Source organism: Gymnoscopelus microlampas, assembly GCF_963454915.1.
Source record: "Gymnoscopelus microlampas genome assembly, chromosome: 20".
Taxonomy (NCBI): Eukaryota; Metazoa; Chordata; class Actinopteri; order Myctophiformes; family Myctophidae; genus Gymnoscopelus; species Gymnoscopelus microlampas.
In genome coordinates, this window is record NC_139957.1 from 6,707,995 (window position 1) to 6,727,870 (window position 19,876).

A 19,876-nucleotide genomic window follows, 5' to 3' on the forward strand; every position below is an offset into this window, starting at 1 on the left:
ATATACAACAGATGAAATGTAAATGTTCTTCAGTCTATTGTGCAAAATGGGATGGATAGAATTGGCATCCTTGGTGAATCATAAATAAAAGTTAAAGATGGTAAGTCTGTAACTTATGTGCTGCAATGATTAACTGTACATCATGTTTACACTGTAAGTTAAACTACTGCATGTGTCCCATGTGTTATTCTTCATACTTTATTATTGATGTGTCAAACTATTGGAAATGCATAGACATGAATTGACTTGATCAAATATATCCCTCTGTTGTTCTCAAACATGATTCCAGCTTCCAATACAACAGCTAAGATGACCACTCCCATTACAACTACTGAGATGACCATAACCACGTCTACGCTTCACCATCCTGATGCTTCTACAATGATATCTGTCGTATCCACAACAACCATGCTTCATAAATCCTCTTCCTTTTCTGTAGGGACTGGTATGTAGTCTGTTTACTCAAATATTTTATGTCCTGCAATAGAAATACAGATTCATTTACTGTTTGCTAAGTACTTTGTTGCTTTGCTTTCGTAGCTGCTATACAGTACATAAAGTAGATTATTTTTATAAAAAGAATAATAATAATAATTATTATTATTAGTATTATTATGATCATCATCATCATCATAAAGAAAACCAGTCAATAGTCCAGTCAATACCAGAGCTACTGAATTAACTGGATTAAGTAGACTGATACTTACTTACTTAGGCCCATCGCTCCCAGTGGAGCATAGGCCATCTACGACTCTTCTCCATCCAACACGGCTTTGGGCTGTCCTTTCTGCCTCCCCCCAGCTGGTTCCTTGTCTCTTGAGCTCCGCCTCAGTGTCCCGCCTCCAGGTGTTCTTAGGCCGCCCTCTCATCCGCTTCTCCTGGGGATTCCAAGTCAGGGCCTGGCGTGTAGTGCTGGTTGTCGGTTTCCTCAAGGTGTGGCCTATCCACCCCCACTTTCGTCTCAGGATCTGCTTCTCTACTGGTTCCTGTCTTCCTCTCAGCCATAGTTCCTCATTCTTAATTTTGTTTGGCCACCTGATCCCAAAGATGCGTTTCAGCTGTTTATAAAAGTCTGTATCTTCTGCAATGTTCTTTTCGTCATTCTCCACGTCTCTGAACCGTAGAGAAGGACGGATTTTACATTTGAGTTGAAGAGCCGCACTTTGGTTGTCATGGCAATGTCCTTGGAGGACCAGATGTTCTTCAGAATGATGAAGGCTGCTCTGGCTTTGCCTACTCTGGCTGTGACGTCGCTGTCTGTGCCGCCCTGCCTATCTAAGATGCTGCCTAGGTAAGTGAATGAGTTGACTTCCTGTATGGATTCCTCGCCTACTGTGACTGTGTTGTTGGTAGAGGTGTTGATCATCATTAGGTTGGTTTTCTTCCTGTTTATTCTCAACCCGGTCTTAAGGGATGTATTTGCCAGCTTAGTTGTCTTGTCCTGCATCTGGTTGTAGTTGTGTGACAGGAGAGCCAGGTCATCAGCAAAGTCGAGGTCATCCAGTTGTGTCCACTGTATGCCGTTCTTCGTTCCTTTTGTGGTGGTCTTCATAATCCATTTTATGACTAGGAGGAAGAGGAAGGGTGATAAAAGGCATCCCTGACGCACACCAGTCTTGACCTCAAAACTCTCTGACAGTTGGCCTGCATGTAAAACTTTGCATGACGTTCCTTGATAGGTGTTTTGAATCAGCGTGATGATTTTCTCTGGGTTACCGTAATGCCTCAACAGTTTCCACAGAGTCTCTCTATCCACGCTGTCAAAGGCTTTTTCATAGTCTATGAATTTATATATAATGGGGAGTTACATTCGATGGATTGCTCGATGATGATGCGCAGGGTGGCGATCTGGTCGGGTGCAATACGTTAGTCCGACAGCGCATTCCTCCGACAGCGCAGTGCTCCGACATTAAACAGTAAACCCGAACCAAACCCGCACCCTAACCCTAACCGCACGCGGATGCCACATAGTCGGAGAAAAGGTCTGTCGGATTAACGCATGCCTCCCGATCTGGTCCGTACAAGATCTGTTGCTCCGGAAGCCTGCCTGCTGGTCTCGAAGCATGGGATCAACTGCTGCACTCATTCTGTCCAGTATAATTCTGTTGAGAACTTTTCCCGGTACTGATAGAAGCATTATTCCTCTGTAGTTGTTGCAGTTGGTGAGATCTCCCTTTTTTTGGTAGTTTGATAAGGATTCCATCTTTCCATTCTTCTGGAATCTTTTCTTCCTCCCAGATCTTGGTGAAGAGGCTATGAAGCATGTCCACCGCAGTCTTCAAGTCGGCCTTGATGGCTTCTGCTGGTATTTCATCTGGCCCTGCAGATTTTCCATCCTTTGTTGAGATGATAGCTTTTCTGATCTCCGCTTTGCTGGGTTTCTCACAGTTTATTGGAAGTGTTCTCTCCGCTGGTGTAATGTCCGCTGGTTCTGTCGGGGCTGGTTGGTTCAGTAGTTCTTTGAAATGTTCGGCCCATCTTCTCCGCTGCTCCTCTGTTGTGAGTGGGTTTCCCTGTTTGTCTTTTACCGGTTTGTCTGTCTGTTGGAACTTGCCTGCTAACTTCCTAGTGATCATATAGAGGTCTTTCAAGTTGCCTTGCCCTGCCGCTGTTTCTGCTTGTTTGGCTAGGTTGTCTATGTGATCTCTTTTATCCTGCTTAATGCTATTATGCACCTCTTTATTGGCTTGGGTGTATTCTTCCTGTGCCCTTGCTTTTGCTGATCTTGTTTTGCTTATGTTCAGTTTCTCTTTCCTCTCCTTCCTTTCCTTCAGTTTCTGGAGTGTTTCCATTGAGACCCATTCCTTGTGTTTTGTCTTCTTTTTTCCCAATATTTCTTTGCAGGTGTCCAGCCACAACGTTTTTGAGTGCTGCCATTGAGTCTCTATGTCCGCATCTGTGTCTTCATCCTGTTCCTGTAGTTGCTGGTATCTGTTGGAAAGGCTGATCTGGAATCTGCTCTGTATTTCTTTGTTCCTAAGAAGTCCGACGTCATATCTGGTCCTTGCGCTGGTGGTTGTGGCGTACTTCTTCAGACGTAGTTTTATGACAGTCAGCACGAGGTGATGGTCTGATGCCACGTCTGCCCCTCTCTTGACTCGCACATCTTGCCATGACCTCCTGAACTTCCTGTTGATGCAAATATGGTCTATTTGATTTTCCGTAACTTGATCTGGCGATCTCCATGTGGCCTTATGGATACGTTTGTGGGGAAAGATGCTGCCTCCTATTACCAGTTGGTTGAGGGAGCACAGGTCTGCAAACCTTTCTCCATTTTCGTTCATCTGCCCCAATCCATGTACGCCCATGATGTCTTCGTAGCCCGTGTTGTTGTCTCCTATCTTGGCGTTGAAATCACCCATGAGGATGGTGATGTCTTTTTCTGTCTGTCTGTCCAGTACAGCCTGCAGTTGTTCATAGAAATCGTCTTTCTTCTCGTCTTCGGTGTCGTTTGTCGGCGCGTAGCACTGAATGATGGATAGTTTGATGTTGTCCTTCTTAGTGGTGAACTTGGCGGTGATGATTCTTGAGTTCACTGGTTCCCAACCAATGAGAGAGCGCTGTGCCCCCGGAGCCAGCATCAGGGCCACCCCTTCCGTGTGTGAGGCACCTTCTTCTGTATGACCGGAGTAGAGCACCATCTCTCCAGATGTCAGTCTCAGTTGCCCTGCTTGTAGCCACCTTGTCTCACACAAGCCCAGGAGAGAGATGTTGTAGTTCCTCATCTCCTGTGCTACCTGGACTGTCTTCCCCGCTTCGTACATCGTCCTGATGTTCCATGTGGCAATTCTGGTGGTTTTCCTGGGGGTTAGGAGGGGGGTCGGCCTTACAGCTTCCTTTCGGCTTTCACTGCACGGCGCCATGAGCCTCCTGTGTGGGAGCCCTTCCTTTCCCAGGTCGAGTTGGTTTTGAATTTTCGTAGATGCTTTTGTAACTTACTTTTTTTTCCAGGTAGGGTTGTTGGCCCTATGCAAACCCATTTAACCTCTGGGTGAGGTTGGTCCAATTTGTCTCACCTCTACCCTTTGACCTGTCCAGCATGGGTGACCCTGCCCATGCACCCGCTGGCATAGCTCTCTGGGTCACTGAGGCACTCAAGCCACCACCCCACGACAAGGGATGGACCGTGTAGTGGAGATAGTGTTCATAGTGAAGATTATATTTCATATGCCACCACAGGTCATGTACGGTGTTGTATTCATATTTTCAAACATTTAGAGAGTGTTGGGTTTTGTTTAAAGAGTAATGTCAAGTGTTGCACTGCAGTGCAAAAGAGGAAACTGTGGAAAGAAAACAGATTATGGTGTACAGTTCAGCAAGTAGATATATGGTTGAAGAAGTACAGATGTGCAGCAGGGCTCAACACCTGTTCAGCAGCCTGATGGCCTGGCTGTGAAACATCTGTTTAAGATGGCATTTTATACTGCAATATCACTGATGTCTATATTCTTCCTATTACTTGAGTCACAAAGTGATTCAAAGCTTAATGTAAGAAGGATGTGTGTCTGTTTATAGAATGTACAGTATGTCATGCTGGTTGCACATTTGCCCACCAGAGGGTGTAACGCAATTATACACATGTCTAGGTTTGCTTGTTGGTGTAGTCATGTTAGCAGTGACAGTGGTGGCTCTGCTGATGTTCTGCATAAAGAGAACCAGAAAACCACATGGTGAGTCGCACGTATGCACGCACGCATGCACGCACGTACACACACACACACACACACACACACACACACACACACACACACACACACACACACACACACACACACGAAGCCCTGCCTGTAGCCTAGAAGCCTAATATCTCCTCAGCCAGGGGGATTCCCCTATGGTTCACATAAACAAAATAACATTTATATTATCAGTCAGATGAACAGAACATTTTTTGCATATATTTTCCAGTGGTCGTCCTCAGTGCCAGGAATCCCACTGAAGTTGATGGAGAGGTGAGTGTTATGATTGTTTTCTTATGATTCTTCATTGTTCTCTGGTGTGGTGTTGTGTTGTGTTGTGTTGTGTTGTGTTGTGTTGTGTTGTGTAGGGAATCCTCCATTCTGTTGAAGACCATACTGTTACCAGTAGAGCCCTGGTGGTAACAGAAAACAGTCACAGTGCTTTACATCTTAGAGTTATGCCTGGTGTTACGCCTAAAGTTTCATTACCAACATAATGTAAACAGTTGTGATAGTTGTCTATGACATACTCCTTCTTCCCTCTATTTTCTAGACTCATACAAATGAAGCAACAAGAGGTGAAGACCAATCAACAGGGACCTGTCTCACCATGTCTCCTGTCTACGAGACCATCAACCCAACCTCTGACATCTATGCTACTGTACAGTAGACCCCTCTGAAGAAAGCCATTCCAACATTGATTGATTGAATATTTTAGTGACATTTAGAAGTACAACATATGGTATATTTAATTAAATTAAACATTCAACACTCAAGCATATTGGACAGACAATCGTGCAAATACAAACATATACTAGAAAAAGTGCTCCTCGGAGCACAGGTCTGCGCTAGGTCACATAGGTTATTGTGGTCCAGCAATGTTCGGAATTCGGAATCAGGATGGAATATGAAAAATCGGACCAAACCGTCTTGATCACTTGACTATAGAGATAATGTGTACCGATTTGCATGATGTTTGGACAAAATTTGTAGGAGTTATATAAAAAATAAATGTTTTGCAAAAATCTGCCTCCTGGTGGCGCTATAATAGGGAAATGTTAAAAGGCTGGCATTTGTTCCTCAATGTAGTGCGAATGTGCGTAAAAAGTTTCACCACAATCGGACACTACGTTCATGATTTGCGGCATTTTGTTCAAAACGGGTCACTCCTGCAAACTTTAGCCAATCTTAGCCAATCAAGATTGAATGTGAAAAATCTAACAGATCCGTCTTGATCACATGACTAATAGAGATCTGAAATTTGGATAAAATCTGAAGGAGTGATATAAAAAAAAGTGTTTTACTTAAGTCGGCCTCCTGGTTTTTCCTTGGCCTCTAAGGGAGTGCGCATACAAAGTTTTACACAGATCGGTGCAGTTATAGGTAAAAACACAAATCGTCTGTTATAGTGCCACCATGAGGCTAATTTGAAAATGTTTAAGTGGTTCTTCCTCCGCCTAGTGGGAATGTGCGTGCAAAATTTATTGATTTGAGGCATTTTGTTCAAAACGGAGCACTCCTGCAAACTTTGGAAGCCAATGTCAGCCAATCAGGAATATGAAAAATCTGAATCAGTTTTGCTGCGATGGGGCCTACGATGAGGGAAATTAGCTGTTCACAGACAGAAGGACGGACACACTGACGGACGGACGGACGGACGGACAGGGTGCAAAACATAGTCTCGGCCATGCCAAGACAGTAATATATACATAGCAATGAACACACACACACACACACACACACACACACACACACACACAGTACAACTAATGAGTTCAGTTATAAATCATAACTCTATAATAACTGAAAAAAGTATTGTATACAGTAGTTGTAATGAGGTATATTTTTTTTAATTCACAAAAGGGAAATTCAAATTGTCACCAACAAAGAAACCACAGAGAAATAATAATAATCAACATAATCATCATCATAATGACAATAATATTAATTATGATTATTGTTATTATTATTAATAAACGCTGTGTGTTTAAAACATGTTTTATCATCGTCATTATACTCTTGGTTAAAAGAAAAGTTCGGAGTTAGGAGTCTTTCCTTGTTAATTCAGCCCAATTGCTGTGCGACATATTTCCAGCTCAGTTTTTTGGCAAAAGAGGAAGTGCAAGTGCTTTTGTCCAGAGCACCACATGTGTAGTGTAGTATTGTAGTGTCCTAATGTCTATTAATGTCCATTAAATAGGGAACACCAACCACACACTCGTACACACTGAAGAAGGCCAGATGGCTGACATTGTTTTGTGGCATGAATAATTAAACAAAAGCAAACAGAGTTTTCTGACTGTGACTCTTTCTTTCTTTATACTCAATGTATAATAGACATCTAGGATAATGCACCAAGGTCAGTGCAGTGGTATACCTACAAAAGTCATATGGTCAATATCAGCTTTCAAATTTAACAAGTTTGACAATTCTATTATACACCAGTGATATGCTTGATAATGTTGTTGCATCTTAACAATGAGGAAATGTCATTTCCAACAGAGGCACACTTCGAAACCACAACCAGTTATTGTGGTTTTGAAGTGACAAACAGTTGGTACAAGCTCCATTTTGCAGCACAAACTCGGACAGGTTACCAGCCTGTAGCACTTTGGAGTTATCTGAAGATTCAATGTGTTCTAAATGCAGGATCCAGTAATTAATAGATCTAAAGATACATACGCTACTATCAGTCAGAGAGGAGGACCATCATTGTCACAATATAAATGAAACTAACGTGTGTGCGTGTGCGTGTGTGTGTGTGTGTGTGTGTGCACGGTAGAGATCGGAGGAAGAGGGTGGAGCAAATGTCTCGTTGATTATCATAAAAAACATCAAAACCTCTGATCAAAGCCTGAGGAAGTCACACACCCTCTCTGACCAGAAGTCATCTGCAGCTCATTGTCATCATGAGAAATATCTACATTTATTGTTTTCTTTCTGGTGAGTAACCTCTGCTTATTTTCATCTGTCTGTCTGCCTGTGTGGTTAACTCTGTTTCTGAGCATTTGAATGATGCTCTCAATCTCTGTGTCTCATCCATTGTCTGTCTGTGTAGAACATCTAGAAACCTTTGGCAAAAATACACTCCTCACATCATTCTGAATTAATAATTTTTTACCTCTTGTACTGTAGTGTTGAGTATTGTGGAGACAAGACCTGTCCACAAAACCGGCCATGTGGGGGGTAAAGTGACCTTCACATGCTCATGGTCAGAAGATCTCTGGACTCCGAGCTCCATGGAGAGTTATACAAAGTACCTCTGTAAAGATCCATGCAGCAGAGATGAAGACATCATTGCCAAGGCAAAACCTAGAAAAACTGAAAGACACGAAAGAATGACTTTACAAAACGCTGGAAAATCCCTGTATGTATCCATCTCTGAACTCAAGAAGACAGATTCTAAAATATACGTATGTGGATTGGAAGGCATGTTGTGGGATTCATATATAGAAGTGCACCTTAATGTTAAAGATGGTAAGTCTGTACAGGTAACTACTGTGCTTCAATTATGAACTCTACATCGTGTGTACACTGTAAGTTAAACTACTGCCTGTGTTCTGTATTTTATTCTTCATCTTGAAAAGATGAATTAGAAAGAAAATAATATTAGAAGGCATCATATATGATGCATATATACAAGTGCACCTGACTGTCAAAGATGGTAAGTCTGTACTGTGCTTCAATGAGGGGAATGTACATCATGTTTACACTACTGCTTGTGTTCCGTATTTTATTCTTTATATCTAGAAAAAACTACATTATTGATGTGTCAAAATAATATTAGAAATGCATAAACATAAACACTTGACTTGATAAAACATATTCCTCTGTTGTTCTCAAACATGTCTCCAGCTCCCATTACAACAACTATGATGACCACTCCCATCACAACAACTATGATGACCACTCCCATTACAACAACTATGATGACCACTCCCATTACAACTGCTAAGAAGATCCTGACCACGTCTACGCTTCAACATGTTTCTACAATGATCTCCATCGTATCCACAACAACCATGCTTCATGAATCATCTTCCTCCTCATCTTTAGAGATTGGTATGTAATTTGTTTATGTAAATTATTTGTTTGCAGTACATATACTGTAAAAAGAAGGGACAGCGTTACACCCATAGACTTTACAGACCGTAAATGAAGCCTATTTTTCAGCAATTTCAAATCCGCCATCTTTCTATATCGCGTCATATTGCGTCATATCCTATGCAACCGGAAATTAATGCTATTGGTTGGGTAGCTTGTCAATCAAGAGCAGGGGCGGGGAATGAATGCTATCGGTTGTGTAGCTTGTCAATCAAATCATCCCACCCCTCCTAGAGCATACCCTACTTTATCATCAACACCATAATTTACCAAAACGCATATCATGGTGATTGAAAGAAGACTTTAAACTAGCGACTGGAAGCATATAGCATGACAATGTTTATTAAGGTAATAAAATCAAGTCTAAAGCCCAAGGCAAAAAACCACCCACTTGCATTGAGAGTTATTTCTTCTGACACCAGCAGGGGTAAAACAGCGAAACTTCAGGCCATTCATTTGAACTAAATAAGAAAAAGAGGTTGCGCATCAACAATGGGTTTTCTCAGTGGAGTGCTAGACCCAAAATCCAGTATACACATCAAAAGTAGGAATTTAAAAAATCCCAAAAAGGTAGCACATCTAAAATTTCAAATCAATGGAGGACTACTCACATTTCCACTTTTTGTATTGGCACACGCCGATAAACGAACGCTTATGCGTTTCGGCTATGAGCCTTCATCAGAGCTGATTACAGGCAATTACAGGCATATATCAGAAAGGCATTGTCACGGTTTGCAGAAAGACTGAACCCAAATGCAGAGCCACAAGCAGAATGGTTTCGAAATAGAGATTTATTAAAGCATAAGTTAAGCTTACAACCAAAAGCAGTAGTTGCACGCAATAAACAGCAAGTCTGAAAATGCTAACTTGTCTGAAGCACAAAACAACTAACCAGAACTCATGGCAGGGAGTTGCAGGCAGTAAACACCAAGTCTGAAAATGCTAACTTGTCTGAAGCACAAAACAACTAACCAGAAAACTCATGCAGGGAGTTGCGAGCAGTAATCAGGAAGTCCAAAGTTTCAAACTCTTCAGGAGCAGAAAAACGAGGAACAAGAAAACTCCACAGCAGATCACATGAACAACAAAATATGTACTGACAATGAGTGTGTGCAATGAGTCCAGTTTTATAGGGAGCAGGTTGATTGGAGAAGTGATCACAGGCTTGTAATGGGCCTGGCACTGCTGGGCTGATGAGGGAGTGGGGACAGGTGTGTAACCAGGACTGAGAGAAGGAATGGAAAGAGGGAGTGGCCGAAGAGGAGACACGGTCAGTGGGGGGGCAGACCGTGACAGGCATATATCATATATCATTCATATATCATAAAGTAACACATCTAATAAACAGTGCAGCATTTTATCGTCATTCGGAATGACGATTATAGCCTGTAATTGCCTGTAATCAGCGATTGTTCTTGCATACAAGTGATTAGACCTTGGTGATTGACTTGAAATTTCAGCTGTAGGTGAATTCTGACCTTTTGTATAAAGTGAGTTGAATCTATGTGATATGAATGCTCTGATGAAGGCTCATAGCCGAAACGCATAAGCGTTCGTTTCTTGGTGTGTGCCTTTTTTTTTAATGTTTTTAAGTGGAAATGTGAGTACTTTGTCCTCGATTGATTTGACATTTTGGATGTGCTATACCTTTTGGGGATTTTTTTCATTCATATTAACTGGCACTTCCTATATAGACTCAACTGCAAAGGCGGATGCAAAAGCAATCGTCAAATAATATATTTTTAAATTATTATATTTTTTTATTTTTCAGTTTGATTCATTTTATGTTTGAGAAGCACTTTGTTGCTTTGCTTTCAGAGCTGCTATACATAAATCTAGTTTGCATTATTATTAAGACAACAATATACTTAAAGCTACTGAACTGACTGGATTAAGTAGAATGATACGGCAAGCAGAAGAAAGTCAGAAGACCATCCACATCAACTCTCCAGACAATATGATGTAGTGTTCATAGCGAAGATTACGAATTAAAATTCCACGACAGGTCCTATATGTTATTGTATCCATGTTTTAAATATTTTAGAGAGAGAGATGGGTATTATTTAAAGAGTAATGTCTAGTGTTGCACTAACTGTGCTCAGGTGGTTGTTGATGATGTGAAGACGATGATACTGATATGTTTTTTAGAGCATTACTTAGCCTTAGTGTTGACTCGAATTTCTTTCATTTGTTGTGTCATGTTCACGAGTCAAATATAAAATGTTCCTCAGTCTATTGTGTAAAGTATCATCATATATACTGTATACGTATATGTCATAGTGTGCACTTCACTGAGAACTTCTCATGGACAATGCACCGCTGAGATAATTAAAAGCCTCAAAGGCAGCTACCACTAGATCATCCTGATGGGGCCATGGGCTTTATTATTTTGTTAAAATAAGTGTTAAATAGCTCTACATTCTGATAGTACTCATTGCTATAGACTGTTTGTTCAGTAAAAGGAGTCTCCCATGTCTCTTTAGCTCTTTATTAAACAGAAAATGCATTTTCAGTACTCTCTCCTGATTGGCTTAAATGTTGTCACCTACCTGAAAATGTATTATATTCTGTTGGAGAGCTGGAGAGACCCCTGTGACCGAACAAACGCTCTGTAGCAATGATTACTATCAGAATATAGTACTTTAACCTTTTTAACACAAATAAATAAATACCCAAAAATATCACTTACCCTACCTTTAATTATACACACTTCTAGGTTTGCTTGTCAGTTTAGCTGTCAAGTTTGCAGTGACAGTGGTGGCTCTGCTGATGTTCTGCATAAAGAGAACCAGAAAACCACAAGGTGAGTCTTACACACATGTGTAGGCTACTGTATATACGCACGCATGCATACTCACACACAAATAGCCCTGCCTGTAGCCCAGAAGCTTAATATCTCACTTGGCCAGGGGGACTGAGAACAAAATGAACTAGAAAAAGTGCTCCTCGGAGCACAACTCTCCGCCAGAAGACTTGTGTTGGTTCGAAGGTCGCGAAGGTCGCTATCCCTCTTGTATATGTAAGTGTCCTATCCATCCTGTCTGGGTAAGTGTCTATGGAGTTACATTTGTGTCTTTATAAACCAAACAAAAGAAAAACATTCGAGAGAGAAAAAATATAAACAGAGCAAAGAATAGTTTTGAATGAAAACAAAATAAAACAGCAAGCAAAAAATTATAATTAGTAAGCAAAGGAAATTATATAAACAGAACAAAAACATTTTTTTCATTAAAACAAATTAAAAACGCAATCAAAAAAAATATTTGCAAGCAAAAAAATATAAGATCGGAAAGAAAAGAAAAAATAATTGAGAGCAAAACTTCAAGATTAAAAAAATAAGGAAAAACTGTTTAAACTACATAAAACAAAATACTTAGTCAAATGTTTGGGTAATAAAATGTGTTGTGCTTTTCCTTGTTTGCCAATGAAAGTTTTTTTTTTCTGATTGCAAAACGTCTTCTCTCTCAAAACCTAAGTCTTTGGTCTCGATTTTTTTTTTCTCTCTCTCGGATTTTTTTGTGTGAGGGGTTGAAGTTCAGAAGGCGTGTCCTACGCTGAAAAGATGTAAGACACCTCTCCATTGGTCACTCGGAGTCTGAGTGACAGCTTGACAACTTCCTTAACCACCCCCCTCCCCCGGCCAACAACAACATTCTACTCCTGTCCAGTACATTTCTCCAGCTGTGGCAGATTTTTGTGGTGCGACACTTTGGCAGATAGTCAGTGCGTAAGTATTTTAACTTCCCTCCTTTTAACCTTTTCACATATTAGGCCTATGGCGACTTTATTTAATTGAATTATATAAGATAGTAATTTAAAATACATAATTGTGCTGCTAGTGGCCGTCACTCCGTGACTCGCGCGTCCAACGCCTATTGCCAGCCTGCAGCATGTCGTTGCATGTGTATTATGTAGCTACTCCAGTTACCAGGTCAATCATCCATAACGTTAGTTCATGCTCTTATTGTGATGTGCTGCAATTATTTTAGCGTTGTTTGATGCAACTATTATCATTGAGTAAATGAAAAGTGCAGCTTAGTGTGCTAGGCTCTCAACTACGACGCATCCAAATAGGTACATTCTGACGTTTGCGTAACTGTTTATATATTGACATAATTGTTGTTCTGGGAACCCAAATGAGTATGAAACTTAAGCCAGGGGTCTTCAACGCTTTTCAGGCCAAGGACCCCCTAGCTCAGAGAGAGATGAAGCAGGGCCCCAATACATAGTGTATAAAATGAAGATTAAACTTGTTCATATATTTCATAGATAGCTTCATAGACTTGTTTGACAGACACTGTCATGTTGGATTCATGTTAATGTGTATTTTCAGACATTTAACCACTTCAGCCCTCAAATACTAAGTATTTGAGGGCTGAACTACTTAGTAAAGACCTTTCACTCTGTACTTGGTCTGCTTTTTTCCCCCTCTACACCAAACATCTTTCCAAAAAATAGCAGATCTACAAGCTTGTAGTGCGAGGCGCTGTGAGCTTGTAGATCTGCTATTTTTGGCTAAAGTTCTCTTCAGTAGTAGGGAGGGATGCTAGGTTACGGTGACGGACCCCCTGTTGAAGACCCCTGACTTAAGCATTCTATTTTGTCTCACCACACGTGCTACTGTACACGGTACAGTAAAAGGGGAAACCACACCAATGTCCTAATTGACCGAAATGATAGTACCCAAGAAAAGTGTTTCTTAATCTAAATCAAAGCAGCCTAATCAAAAATATGAAAACAACACGGTACACATTCAGGCTCCTACAGCCTGTAGCCATGTATTATGGCCTCAATGACAATAACTTCTCCTTGTCTCCCTGGCAGAATGCAGAACCAACCATGCAGGCCAGAGGCCCAGGTAAGGATAATTTGTTCACATTCACATACATTTGGTCACCTTGTGGTCATTGCGGGACAACAGAGACAAAATATTAAGTTGTTTTCCAGTGTTGTCCTGCGTTTGTGTGACTTGAACAATAAGAACAAATCAATGTTAAATCCAATCGATAACTGCAGAGTGGCGACAGTCTCTTTGAATGAGTGCATCTGCCAATTGTAAAAAAGTAGCATTGTTCTTCATAAATAGCCAATATTATTTAATAAAGACGGAATGCACTTGCCCATCGGGCAACCTGAAGGCAAACAACATTTGCCTGAACGTTTTATTAACTTGCCACGGGCAGTCGGGCAACCGTTAGTGTCAACCCCTGCTTGTGTTTGCCTTACTTACTGTGAATCACTCTTAAGAGTGTCTGCTAAATGCCTAAATTGTAATTGTACATTTTAAAATGGCTGTCATAAAATTTGATGTCTGTTATTCTTTTCCTTTTGTAAGGGCTCTTGTCCTACACATGCGCACTAAACACATACCAATGCTGCAACAGCTTCATGAAGGCCTTGAGGTTTACGACCTCATCAAGAGATAGCCAATGGAGTGTTGCAGTAAACATCATGCAAATCGTTACACATTATCTCTATAGTCAAGTGATCAAGACGGCTCCATCCGATTTTTCATATTCCATCCTTATTGGCGCATTCCCAACATTGCTGGCCCACAATAACCTACCTTACCTGGTGGAGACCTGTGCTCCGAGGAGCGCTTTTTCTAGTCTTGTATTATTTTGAATGCCTTAACATTTCCTCAAGTGCCAAGTGGTATTTTCATTGTTGGATCAAACTGTTGGGCTGTAATACTCTTTTGTTTTCTTAGGTGGACGTGCATTACATTGTGTCACACCTGGTCCCAGAAATGTCTCCACAAGGCTCGGCAAATCATGTGGAGGAGTCGAAGATCTTGGATAACTTCCAATATCTTTTACTTGAGGGTAGGTAAAACCTTCCATAAGACATTTTGATATTGGCTTAGGTCCTAAGCTAAGTCCAAGAAGTTTGGGAACCACTGGTGTAGGATCTCCTATACCTTAGGAGATCCTACACCAGTGGTTCCTAAACTTCTTGGGCTCAGGTCACCCGTGTAAATAAACTTTTCATCCACGGCACCCCTGAATTACATTGTTACTTTACAGCACCTTACATTTATGTCACATTATGGTATGTATTATTTAAATCCTCCCCCCTAAATTACAGTTTGTCACAAGGAAAACTGAGAGAATATCTGTTTCCATTACAGGACACATTGCAAATAACATTATACTTGACGTTTAACCACTTGAACCCTAGCATTCCTATTCTGAGGGGAACATTCACCAAAAATAGCAGATCTACAAGCTCACAACGCGTTGTGAGCTTGTAGATTGCTAATTTTGGTGAAGAGATTACGCACCAAGTACGGTGCACCTCAACTCCGTTTTATTAAGTGTAGAGGTTCTAAGTGTTAAACTGAAGTGATATTGATACATTCCAAACATTATCAAAGTATTTTGCGGCACCCCTGGACTTGGACCTGGGCGTCACGGCACCCACTTTGAGAAACCCTGTCCTACACTCATACAGCACATCATATGCCCAGATTTTAACCAATTTTAGAATCAGAATAGTCTTCGTCACAATGATCTTTATTGTCACATCACAGGTTTACAGGTGTAAAACAATGGGTGAAATGTGTTTTTGTGCAAGCTCCGTAGTATTTTGTTTATTTTCATAAAGGAAAAAGAAGTGGAGCCACTAACTAACCGGGTACAGGGCAAGCAATGTTCTCAAGTGATCGTAGTGTATCTTGTCAGTAGCACAACACAATTTCATTATCTGGATATCGGACTGTCAGACAAATAATACAGTTTCCGATCATAATCATATTTGGTCCGTTGTGTATTTTATTGGTGATTCTTGTGAATGAGTTGTTTAAGCTTTGAAACTTGTTACTTCAGATGTTGATTCTGATCTCTTGTCCTTTCTAAGATGTACAACCAGAAGATGCGGCTGAAGAAGAGAGACCCTCTGTGCCCATGGTGATGCAATGGCTGACTGGGCAGGGACACAGGCATTTGCTGGTGTCGGAGAGAAAGAAAATCAAAATAGTTGACCACAACTGTCTAGTCCACAGGCCACACTGTTTTTTATCCAATTGTTAGTGCTTGTAACACTTCCAACAGCCCACCTTGAAGATTACGAGTCTTTTAAGACCAACTTGCTTTCTGACATTAATGGTGCAAGCTTTGACAGAGTGTAACTTGTAAATAACTGTACATTGTCACTTTTTTACTCCAGTCCATTGTCAATTTTTACTTGTGTTAAGGATACAAACTTAAAAGTGAACTTGGACGATTATGAACCTAAATTGCACTGTCCTGATGTGAGGACATCATATACTATGACATTTGGATGACATCACAGCAGGAGGGGGTACATTGTTTAAAAATGTCAGCTGTGGTGTAGAAATGAAATGCAAAGAACACCCTCTTCATTTTTATAGTGTTCCAGGTCCAATTGTGTCTGCTTATTTATTTGTGTCATCACTTCCAATTTCACTTCTGTATCTTGACTGAGGTTTCTATCTTGATTGGATAAAATTGGCATCCCAACCTGAGAATGCATTTTCTGTTAGAGAGCCGGAGAGACATGTTACTGAACCCTCTAAAGCAATGAGTACGATCAGAATCTAGAGCTAGAGCTATTTAACACTTAATTTAACGAAAGAAAATCACTTACCCTCCCTAACTTTTGAAATGTTTGCACCTTTCAAGGGCACTGGCAGTGTAACACTGACATTGTAACTGTTTAAAAAAATACATCTTTAAAATATTTTTCACTGAAAATGTAGTTGTATGAATACATGGTGAATTGCTATCTGTTAATTTGACCTTCAAATGCAGTTTATGCTAATTATAGGAAAGTCAATGTTGGATAAATACATTTCTGCTCAATTTAGGCCTTGTCTGTGTATACTGAAATGCTGGTTGAGAATGCAAAAACAAAAAGTGCTTCTGCATACTAAGTTAGAACTGCATTTGTTAGGATTTAAGGTATTGTTGGCAGGTTGAAAATATGCATGTAGCATTTAAAGCTACAGTCCCAAATAATCTGTACTATTACCTTTTTAATTCAATGGGGCAAATGAAATCCAACCCAAGTCTACCACCAGGTTTCCCTAGGGTATGAGTTTCAGTGAGTGAGTCAGTAGTCTCTTGATGGGTATGTGGGTCCCTCACCTCTGCTCTTGTGATGCTGCCAGCGTAATTCAATAGCCTCACAGAAAACTATACCTTACCTTAACCTGACACTAACTAACCTATCATAAAAAAGTGACCCGCAGTGGATTCGAACCCTCAGGCCTTGGATGATGGATCATAAAGTAAGCGCACAATCAGACTAAACGTTTCCAAAGCAGTCTATCTGGAATGGGCCTGGCCAGTAGGCCAGTCACTTCAGCCTTGCCTTAATTAGAATAATGAATATAACATGAAATAATGTATAGCTTTATTTTATAACTTCAAGGGTTCCCAAACGTTTCAGGCTGTGACTCCCTAAAATAATCATATTTGAACTGGGGACCCCCCAAAATAATCATACTTGAACTGGGGACCACCCACCCTGACAAGCACTTGAAATTGTAGGAATTACATTTAGTTTTACTCGGTTCCACAGATAAATAGTGAAAATAGCCAAACTACAAGCGCACTGCGCACAATGCCTTAAGAAGGTCTTAAAAGTCATTAAATTGTCACTTAAAAATATGTTACCCTGTATACACTTGGTATGTATAGGTTGGTTTGTTTACTGTTGAGAGAGAAAACTATGTTGCCCATAAAGCTAATCTGGGGACCGCCTCTGAGGGTCCCGGTCCCAAGTTTGGGAACCACTGGCCTACTATAACAATAACAACAATACAACAATTTTAAATACAGATCACAAACTGTAAGTAGAACAGAAACCTAGCATTAGGGAATCATCTGAATTGCTAATAGCCTAAAATGCTCAATAGTGTAGCGCCCAGAGTTGGGATGGAGCTCTGACCTCAGTCCCAGAGGACCACAATGGAAACAAGCCTTTGTGTGTTATCCTTATAACATCATTGTAAAAATCGTACCTCTGTATCCTACTGTTAATAAAGTATTCCATAAATCTGTTTACTCAAACTGTTTACTGTACATATATTTATGTTTTGTTTTTATGATGTTTTGCATAGTAGTGTATATACTGTCTGTCATAAATGTCTCTATGAATTCAGTAGGAAGGACCCTAATGGAAACAAGTCATAGGCTTTCTTGGGTTTAAATCCTCTTAGCTGACCTTGCATTAAACTGTACTTTCATGTTTGTTTGTTGTTTTTGGCAAACTGCTAATATTTCAATCAATCAAAAAACAGTGCTGGCCGTAACACACCTCCATCCCTGCATTCAACAAACTACATAAGGAAGGGAGGCGCTGTCACTCAGACTCCGAGTGACCAATGGAGAGGTGTCTTACATCTTTTCAGCGTAGGACACGCCTTCTGAACTTCAACCCCTCACACAAAAAAATCCGAGAGAGAGAAAAAAAGAATCGAGACCAAAGACTTAGGTTTTGAGAGAGAAGACGTTTTGCAATCAGAAAAAAAAAACTTTCATTGGCAAACAAGGAAAAAAAACATTAAAAACATGTTATTTAGCACAACACATTTTATTACCCAAACATTTTACTAAGTATTTTGTTTTATGTAGTTTAAACAGTTTTCCTTATTTTTTTACTCAAGTTTTGTTCTCAATTATTTTTTCTTTTCTTTCAAGTCTTATATTTTTTTGCTTGCAAATACTTTTTTTGATTGCGTTTTTAATTTGTTTTAATGAAAAAAATGTTTTTGTTCTTTTTATATAATTTCCTTTGCTTACTAATTATAATTCTTTGCTTGCTGTTTTATTTTGTTTTCATTCAAAACTATTCTTTGCTCTGTTTATATTTTTTCTCTCTCAAATATTTTTCTTTTGTTTGGTTAATAAAGACACAAATGTAACTCCATAAGTGTCCTCTTCCGTTCATTCTGTGTAAGTGTCCTATCCCTCCTGTCCTATCCGTCCTGTCTATGTAAGTGTCATATCCCTCCTGTCTATATAAGTGTCCTATCTGTCCTATCTGTCCAATAAGACAGATAGGAACAATTGGACTGCAACTACTTGACTACTTCCGGTTCGAAGGTCTGGGAGTGAGCTAGTGGCCGGATTTTCGGTATTGGAATCTGGCTTATCACAGTGACACATGTATTTATAGGTCGCTATCCCTCTTGTATATGTAAGTGTCCTATCCAACCTGTCTGGGTAAGTGTCCTCTTCCGTTCTGTCTGTGTGAGTGTCCTATCCCTCCTGTCTGTATAAGTGTCCTATGTCATATCCCTCCTGTCTATATAAATGTCCTATCTGTCCTATCTGCCAATTATGTATATCAGCCATGCAGCCATTTCATGGTTCCCGTCTTACCTCACTCTGACAGTGGCGGAGACACTGTCAGAGTGATGCCATGTATATATAGGCCCGGTGGCGTCACTAGCCAATCAGATCACAGTATTTCACGTGTCACGTGAGGCTTGACCAATCGGTGTGTCATGTTTAGAAAGTGAAAACGCAGTGATAACAATACTCTCCTGGCGGAGAGTAATAATAAATATTATCAGTTAGATGAACATGTTTTGCATATTTCCAGTGGCCGTCCTCAGTGCCAGGAACCTCACTGAAGATGATGGAGAGGTGAGTATTTTGATTGTTTTCTTATGATGCTTACTTTTTCTTTGCTCTGGTGTAACTTGTGTTGTGTTGTGTTGTGTTTTCATTTTACATAGTTTTTATGTTGTTTTGTCTGAAATGATTTTGTGCTTGAAGCTGCTCTTACGATTTGACCAAATCACTCTTTAAAATGTTCGATGTGGTTGATGACTTCCAGATTAATTGAAGGTTAAATCAAATTCAGGTCCTGCAGTCTGTTTCTCGTGGGTGTCCTCATTGTACTTCTGTTAAGAATTGCACCGCTTTAAGTGTGGTATTGATATGTCTGTCTGTCTGTCTGTCTGTCTGTCTGTCTGTCTGAATATGTTGGGGAGGGAATCCTCCACTCTCTTGAAGACCATACTGCTACCAGCAGTAGAGCTCTAGTGGTAACAGAATAGCGTGCCAGTCACAGTGCCCTATTTTACGTGTCAAAAGTACCGCCAGGTCTTATTCCTTAATTTA

At 40.4% G+C, this 19,876-nt stretch overlaps 2 protein-coding genes across 2 annotated transcripts in view; both read left to right on the forward strand.

Annotated features, from left to right (window-relative positions):
• Positions 1 to 309: 309 nt before the first annotated feature.
• Positions 310 to 19,876, forward strand: part of LOC311035982 (uncharacterized protein) — a gene marked incomplete at both ends in the record, with an annotated part of 89,062 nt that continues 69,495 nt past the window's right edge. The window contains one exon of the mRNA XM_084044510.1: positions 310 to 445. Coding sequence (XP_083900636.1) covers positions 310 to 445 — 136 coding nt within the window. The remainder of the gene's footprint in view (positions 446 to 19,876) is intronic.
• On the forward strand, positions 13,402 to 16,434 carry LOC311035578 (uncharacterized protein). The gene is made up of 4 exons (XM_084043854.1): positions 13,402 to 13,409; positions 13,605 to 13,638; positions 14,491 to 14,605; positions 15,639 to 16,434. Exons 2-4 carry the CDS (start codon positions 13,606 to 13,608, stop codon positions 15,809 to 15,811), a joined length of 321 nt encoding a protein of 106 aa, XP_083899980.1. The 5' UTR covers positions 13,402 to 13,409; position 13,605; the 3' UTR covers positions 15,812 to 16,434.

What these genes read in the sequence shown, in the direction of transcription:
- LOC311035578 (XM_084043854.1), top strand. Translation starts at nt 13,606, where the DNA reads ATGCAGAACCAACCATGCAGGCCAGAGGCCCAG. An exon ending in CATGCAGGCCAGAGGCCCAG is followed by an intron (nt 13,639 to 14,490) that starts GTAAGGATAATT and finishes TTGTTTTCTTAG; the next exon opens with GTGGACGTGCATTACATTGT. An exon ending in CCAATATCTTTTACTTGAGG is followed by an intron (nt 14,606 to 15,638) that starts GTAGGTAAAACC and finishes GTCCTTTCTAAG; the next exon opens with ATGTACAACCAGAAGATGCG.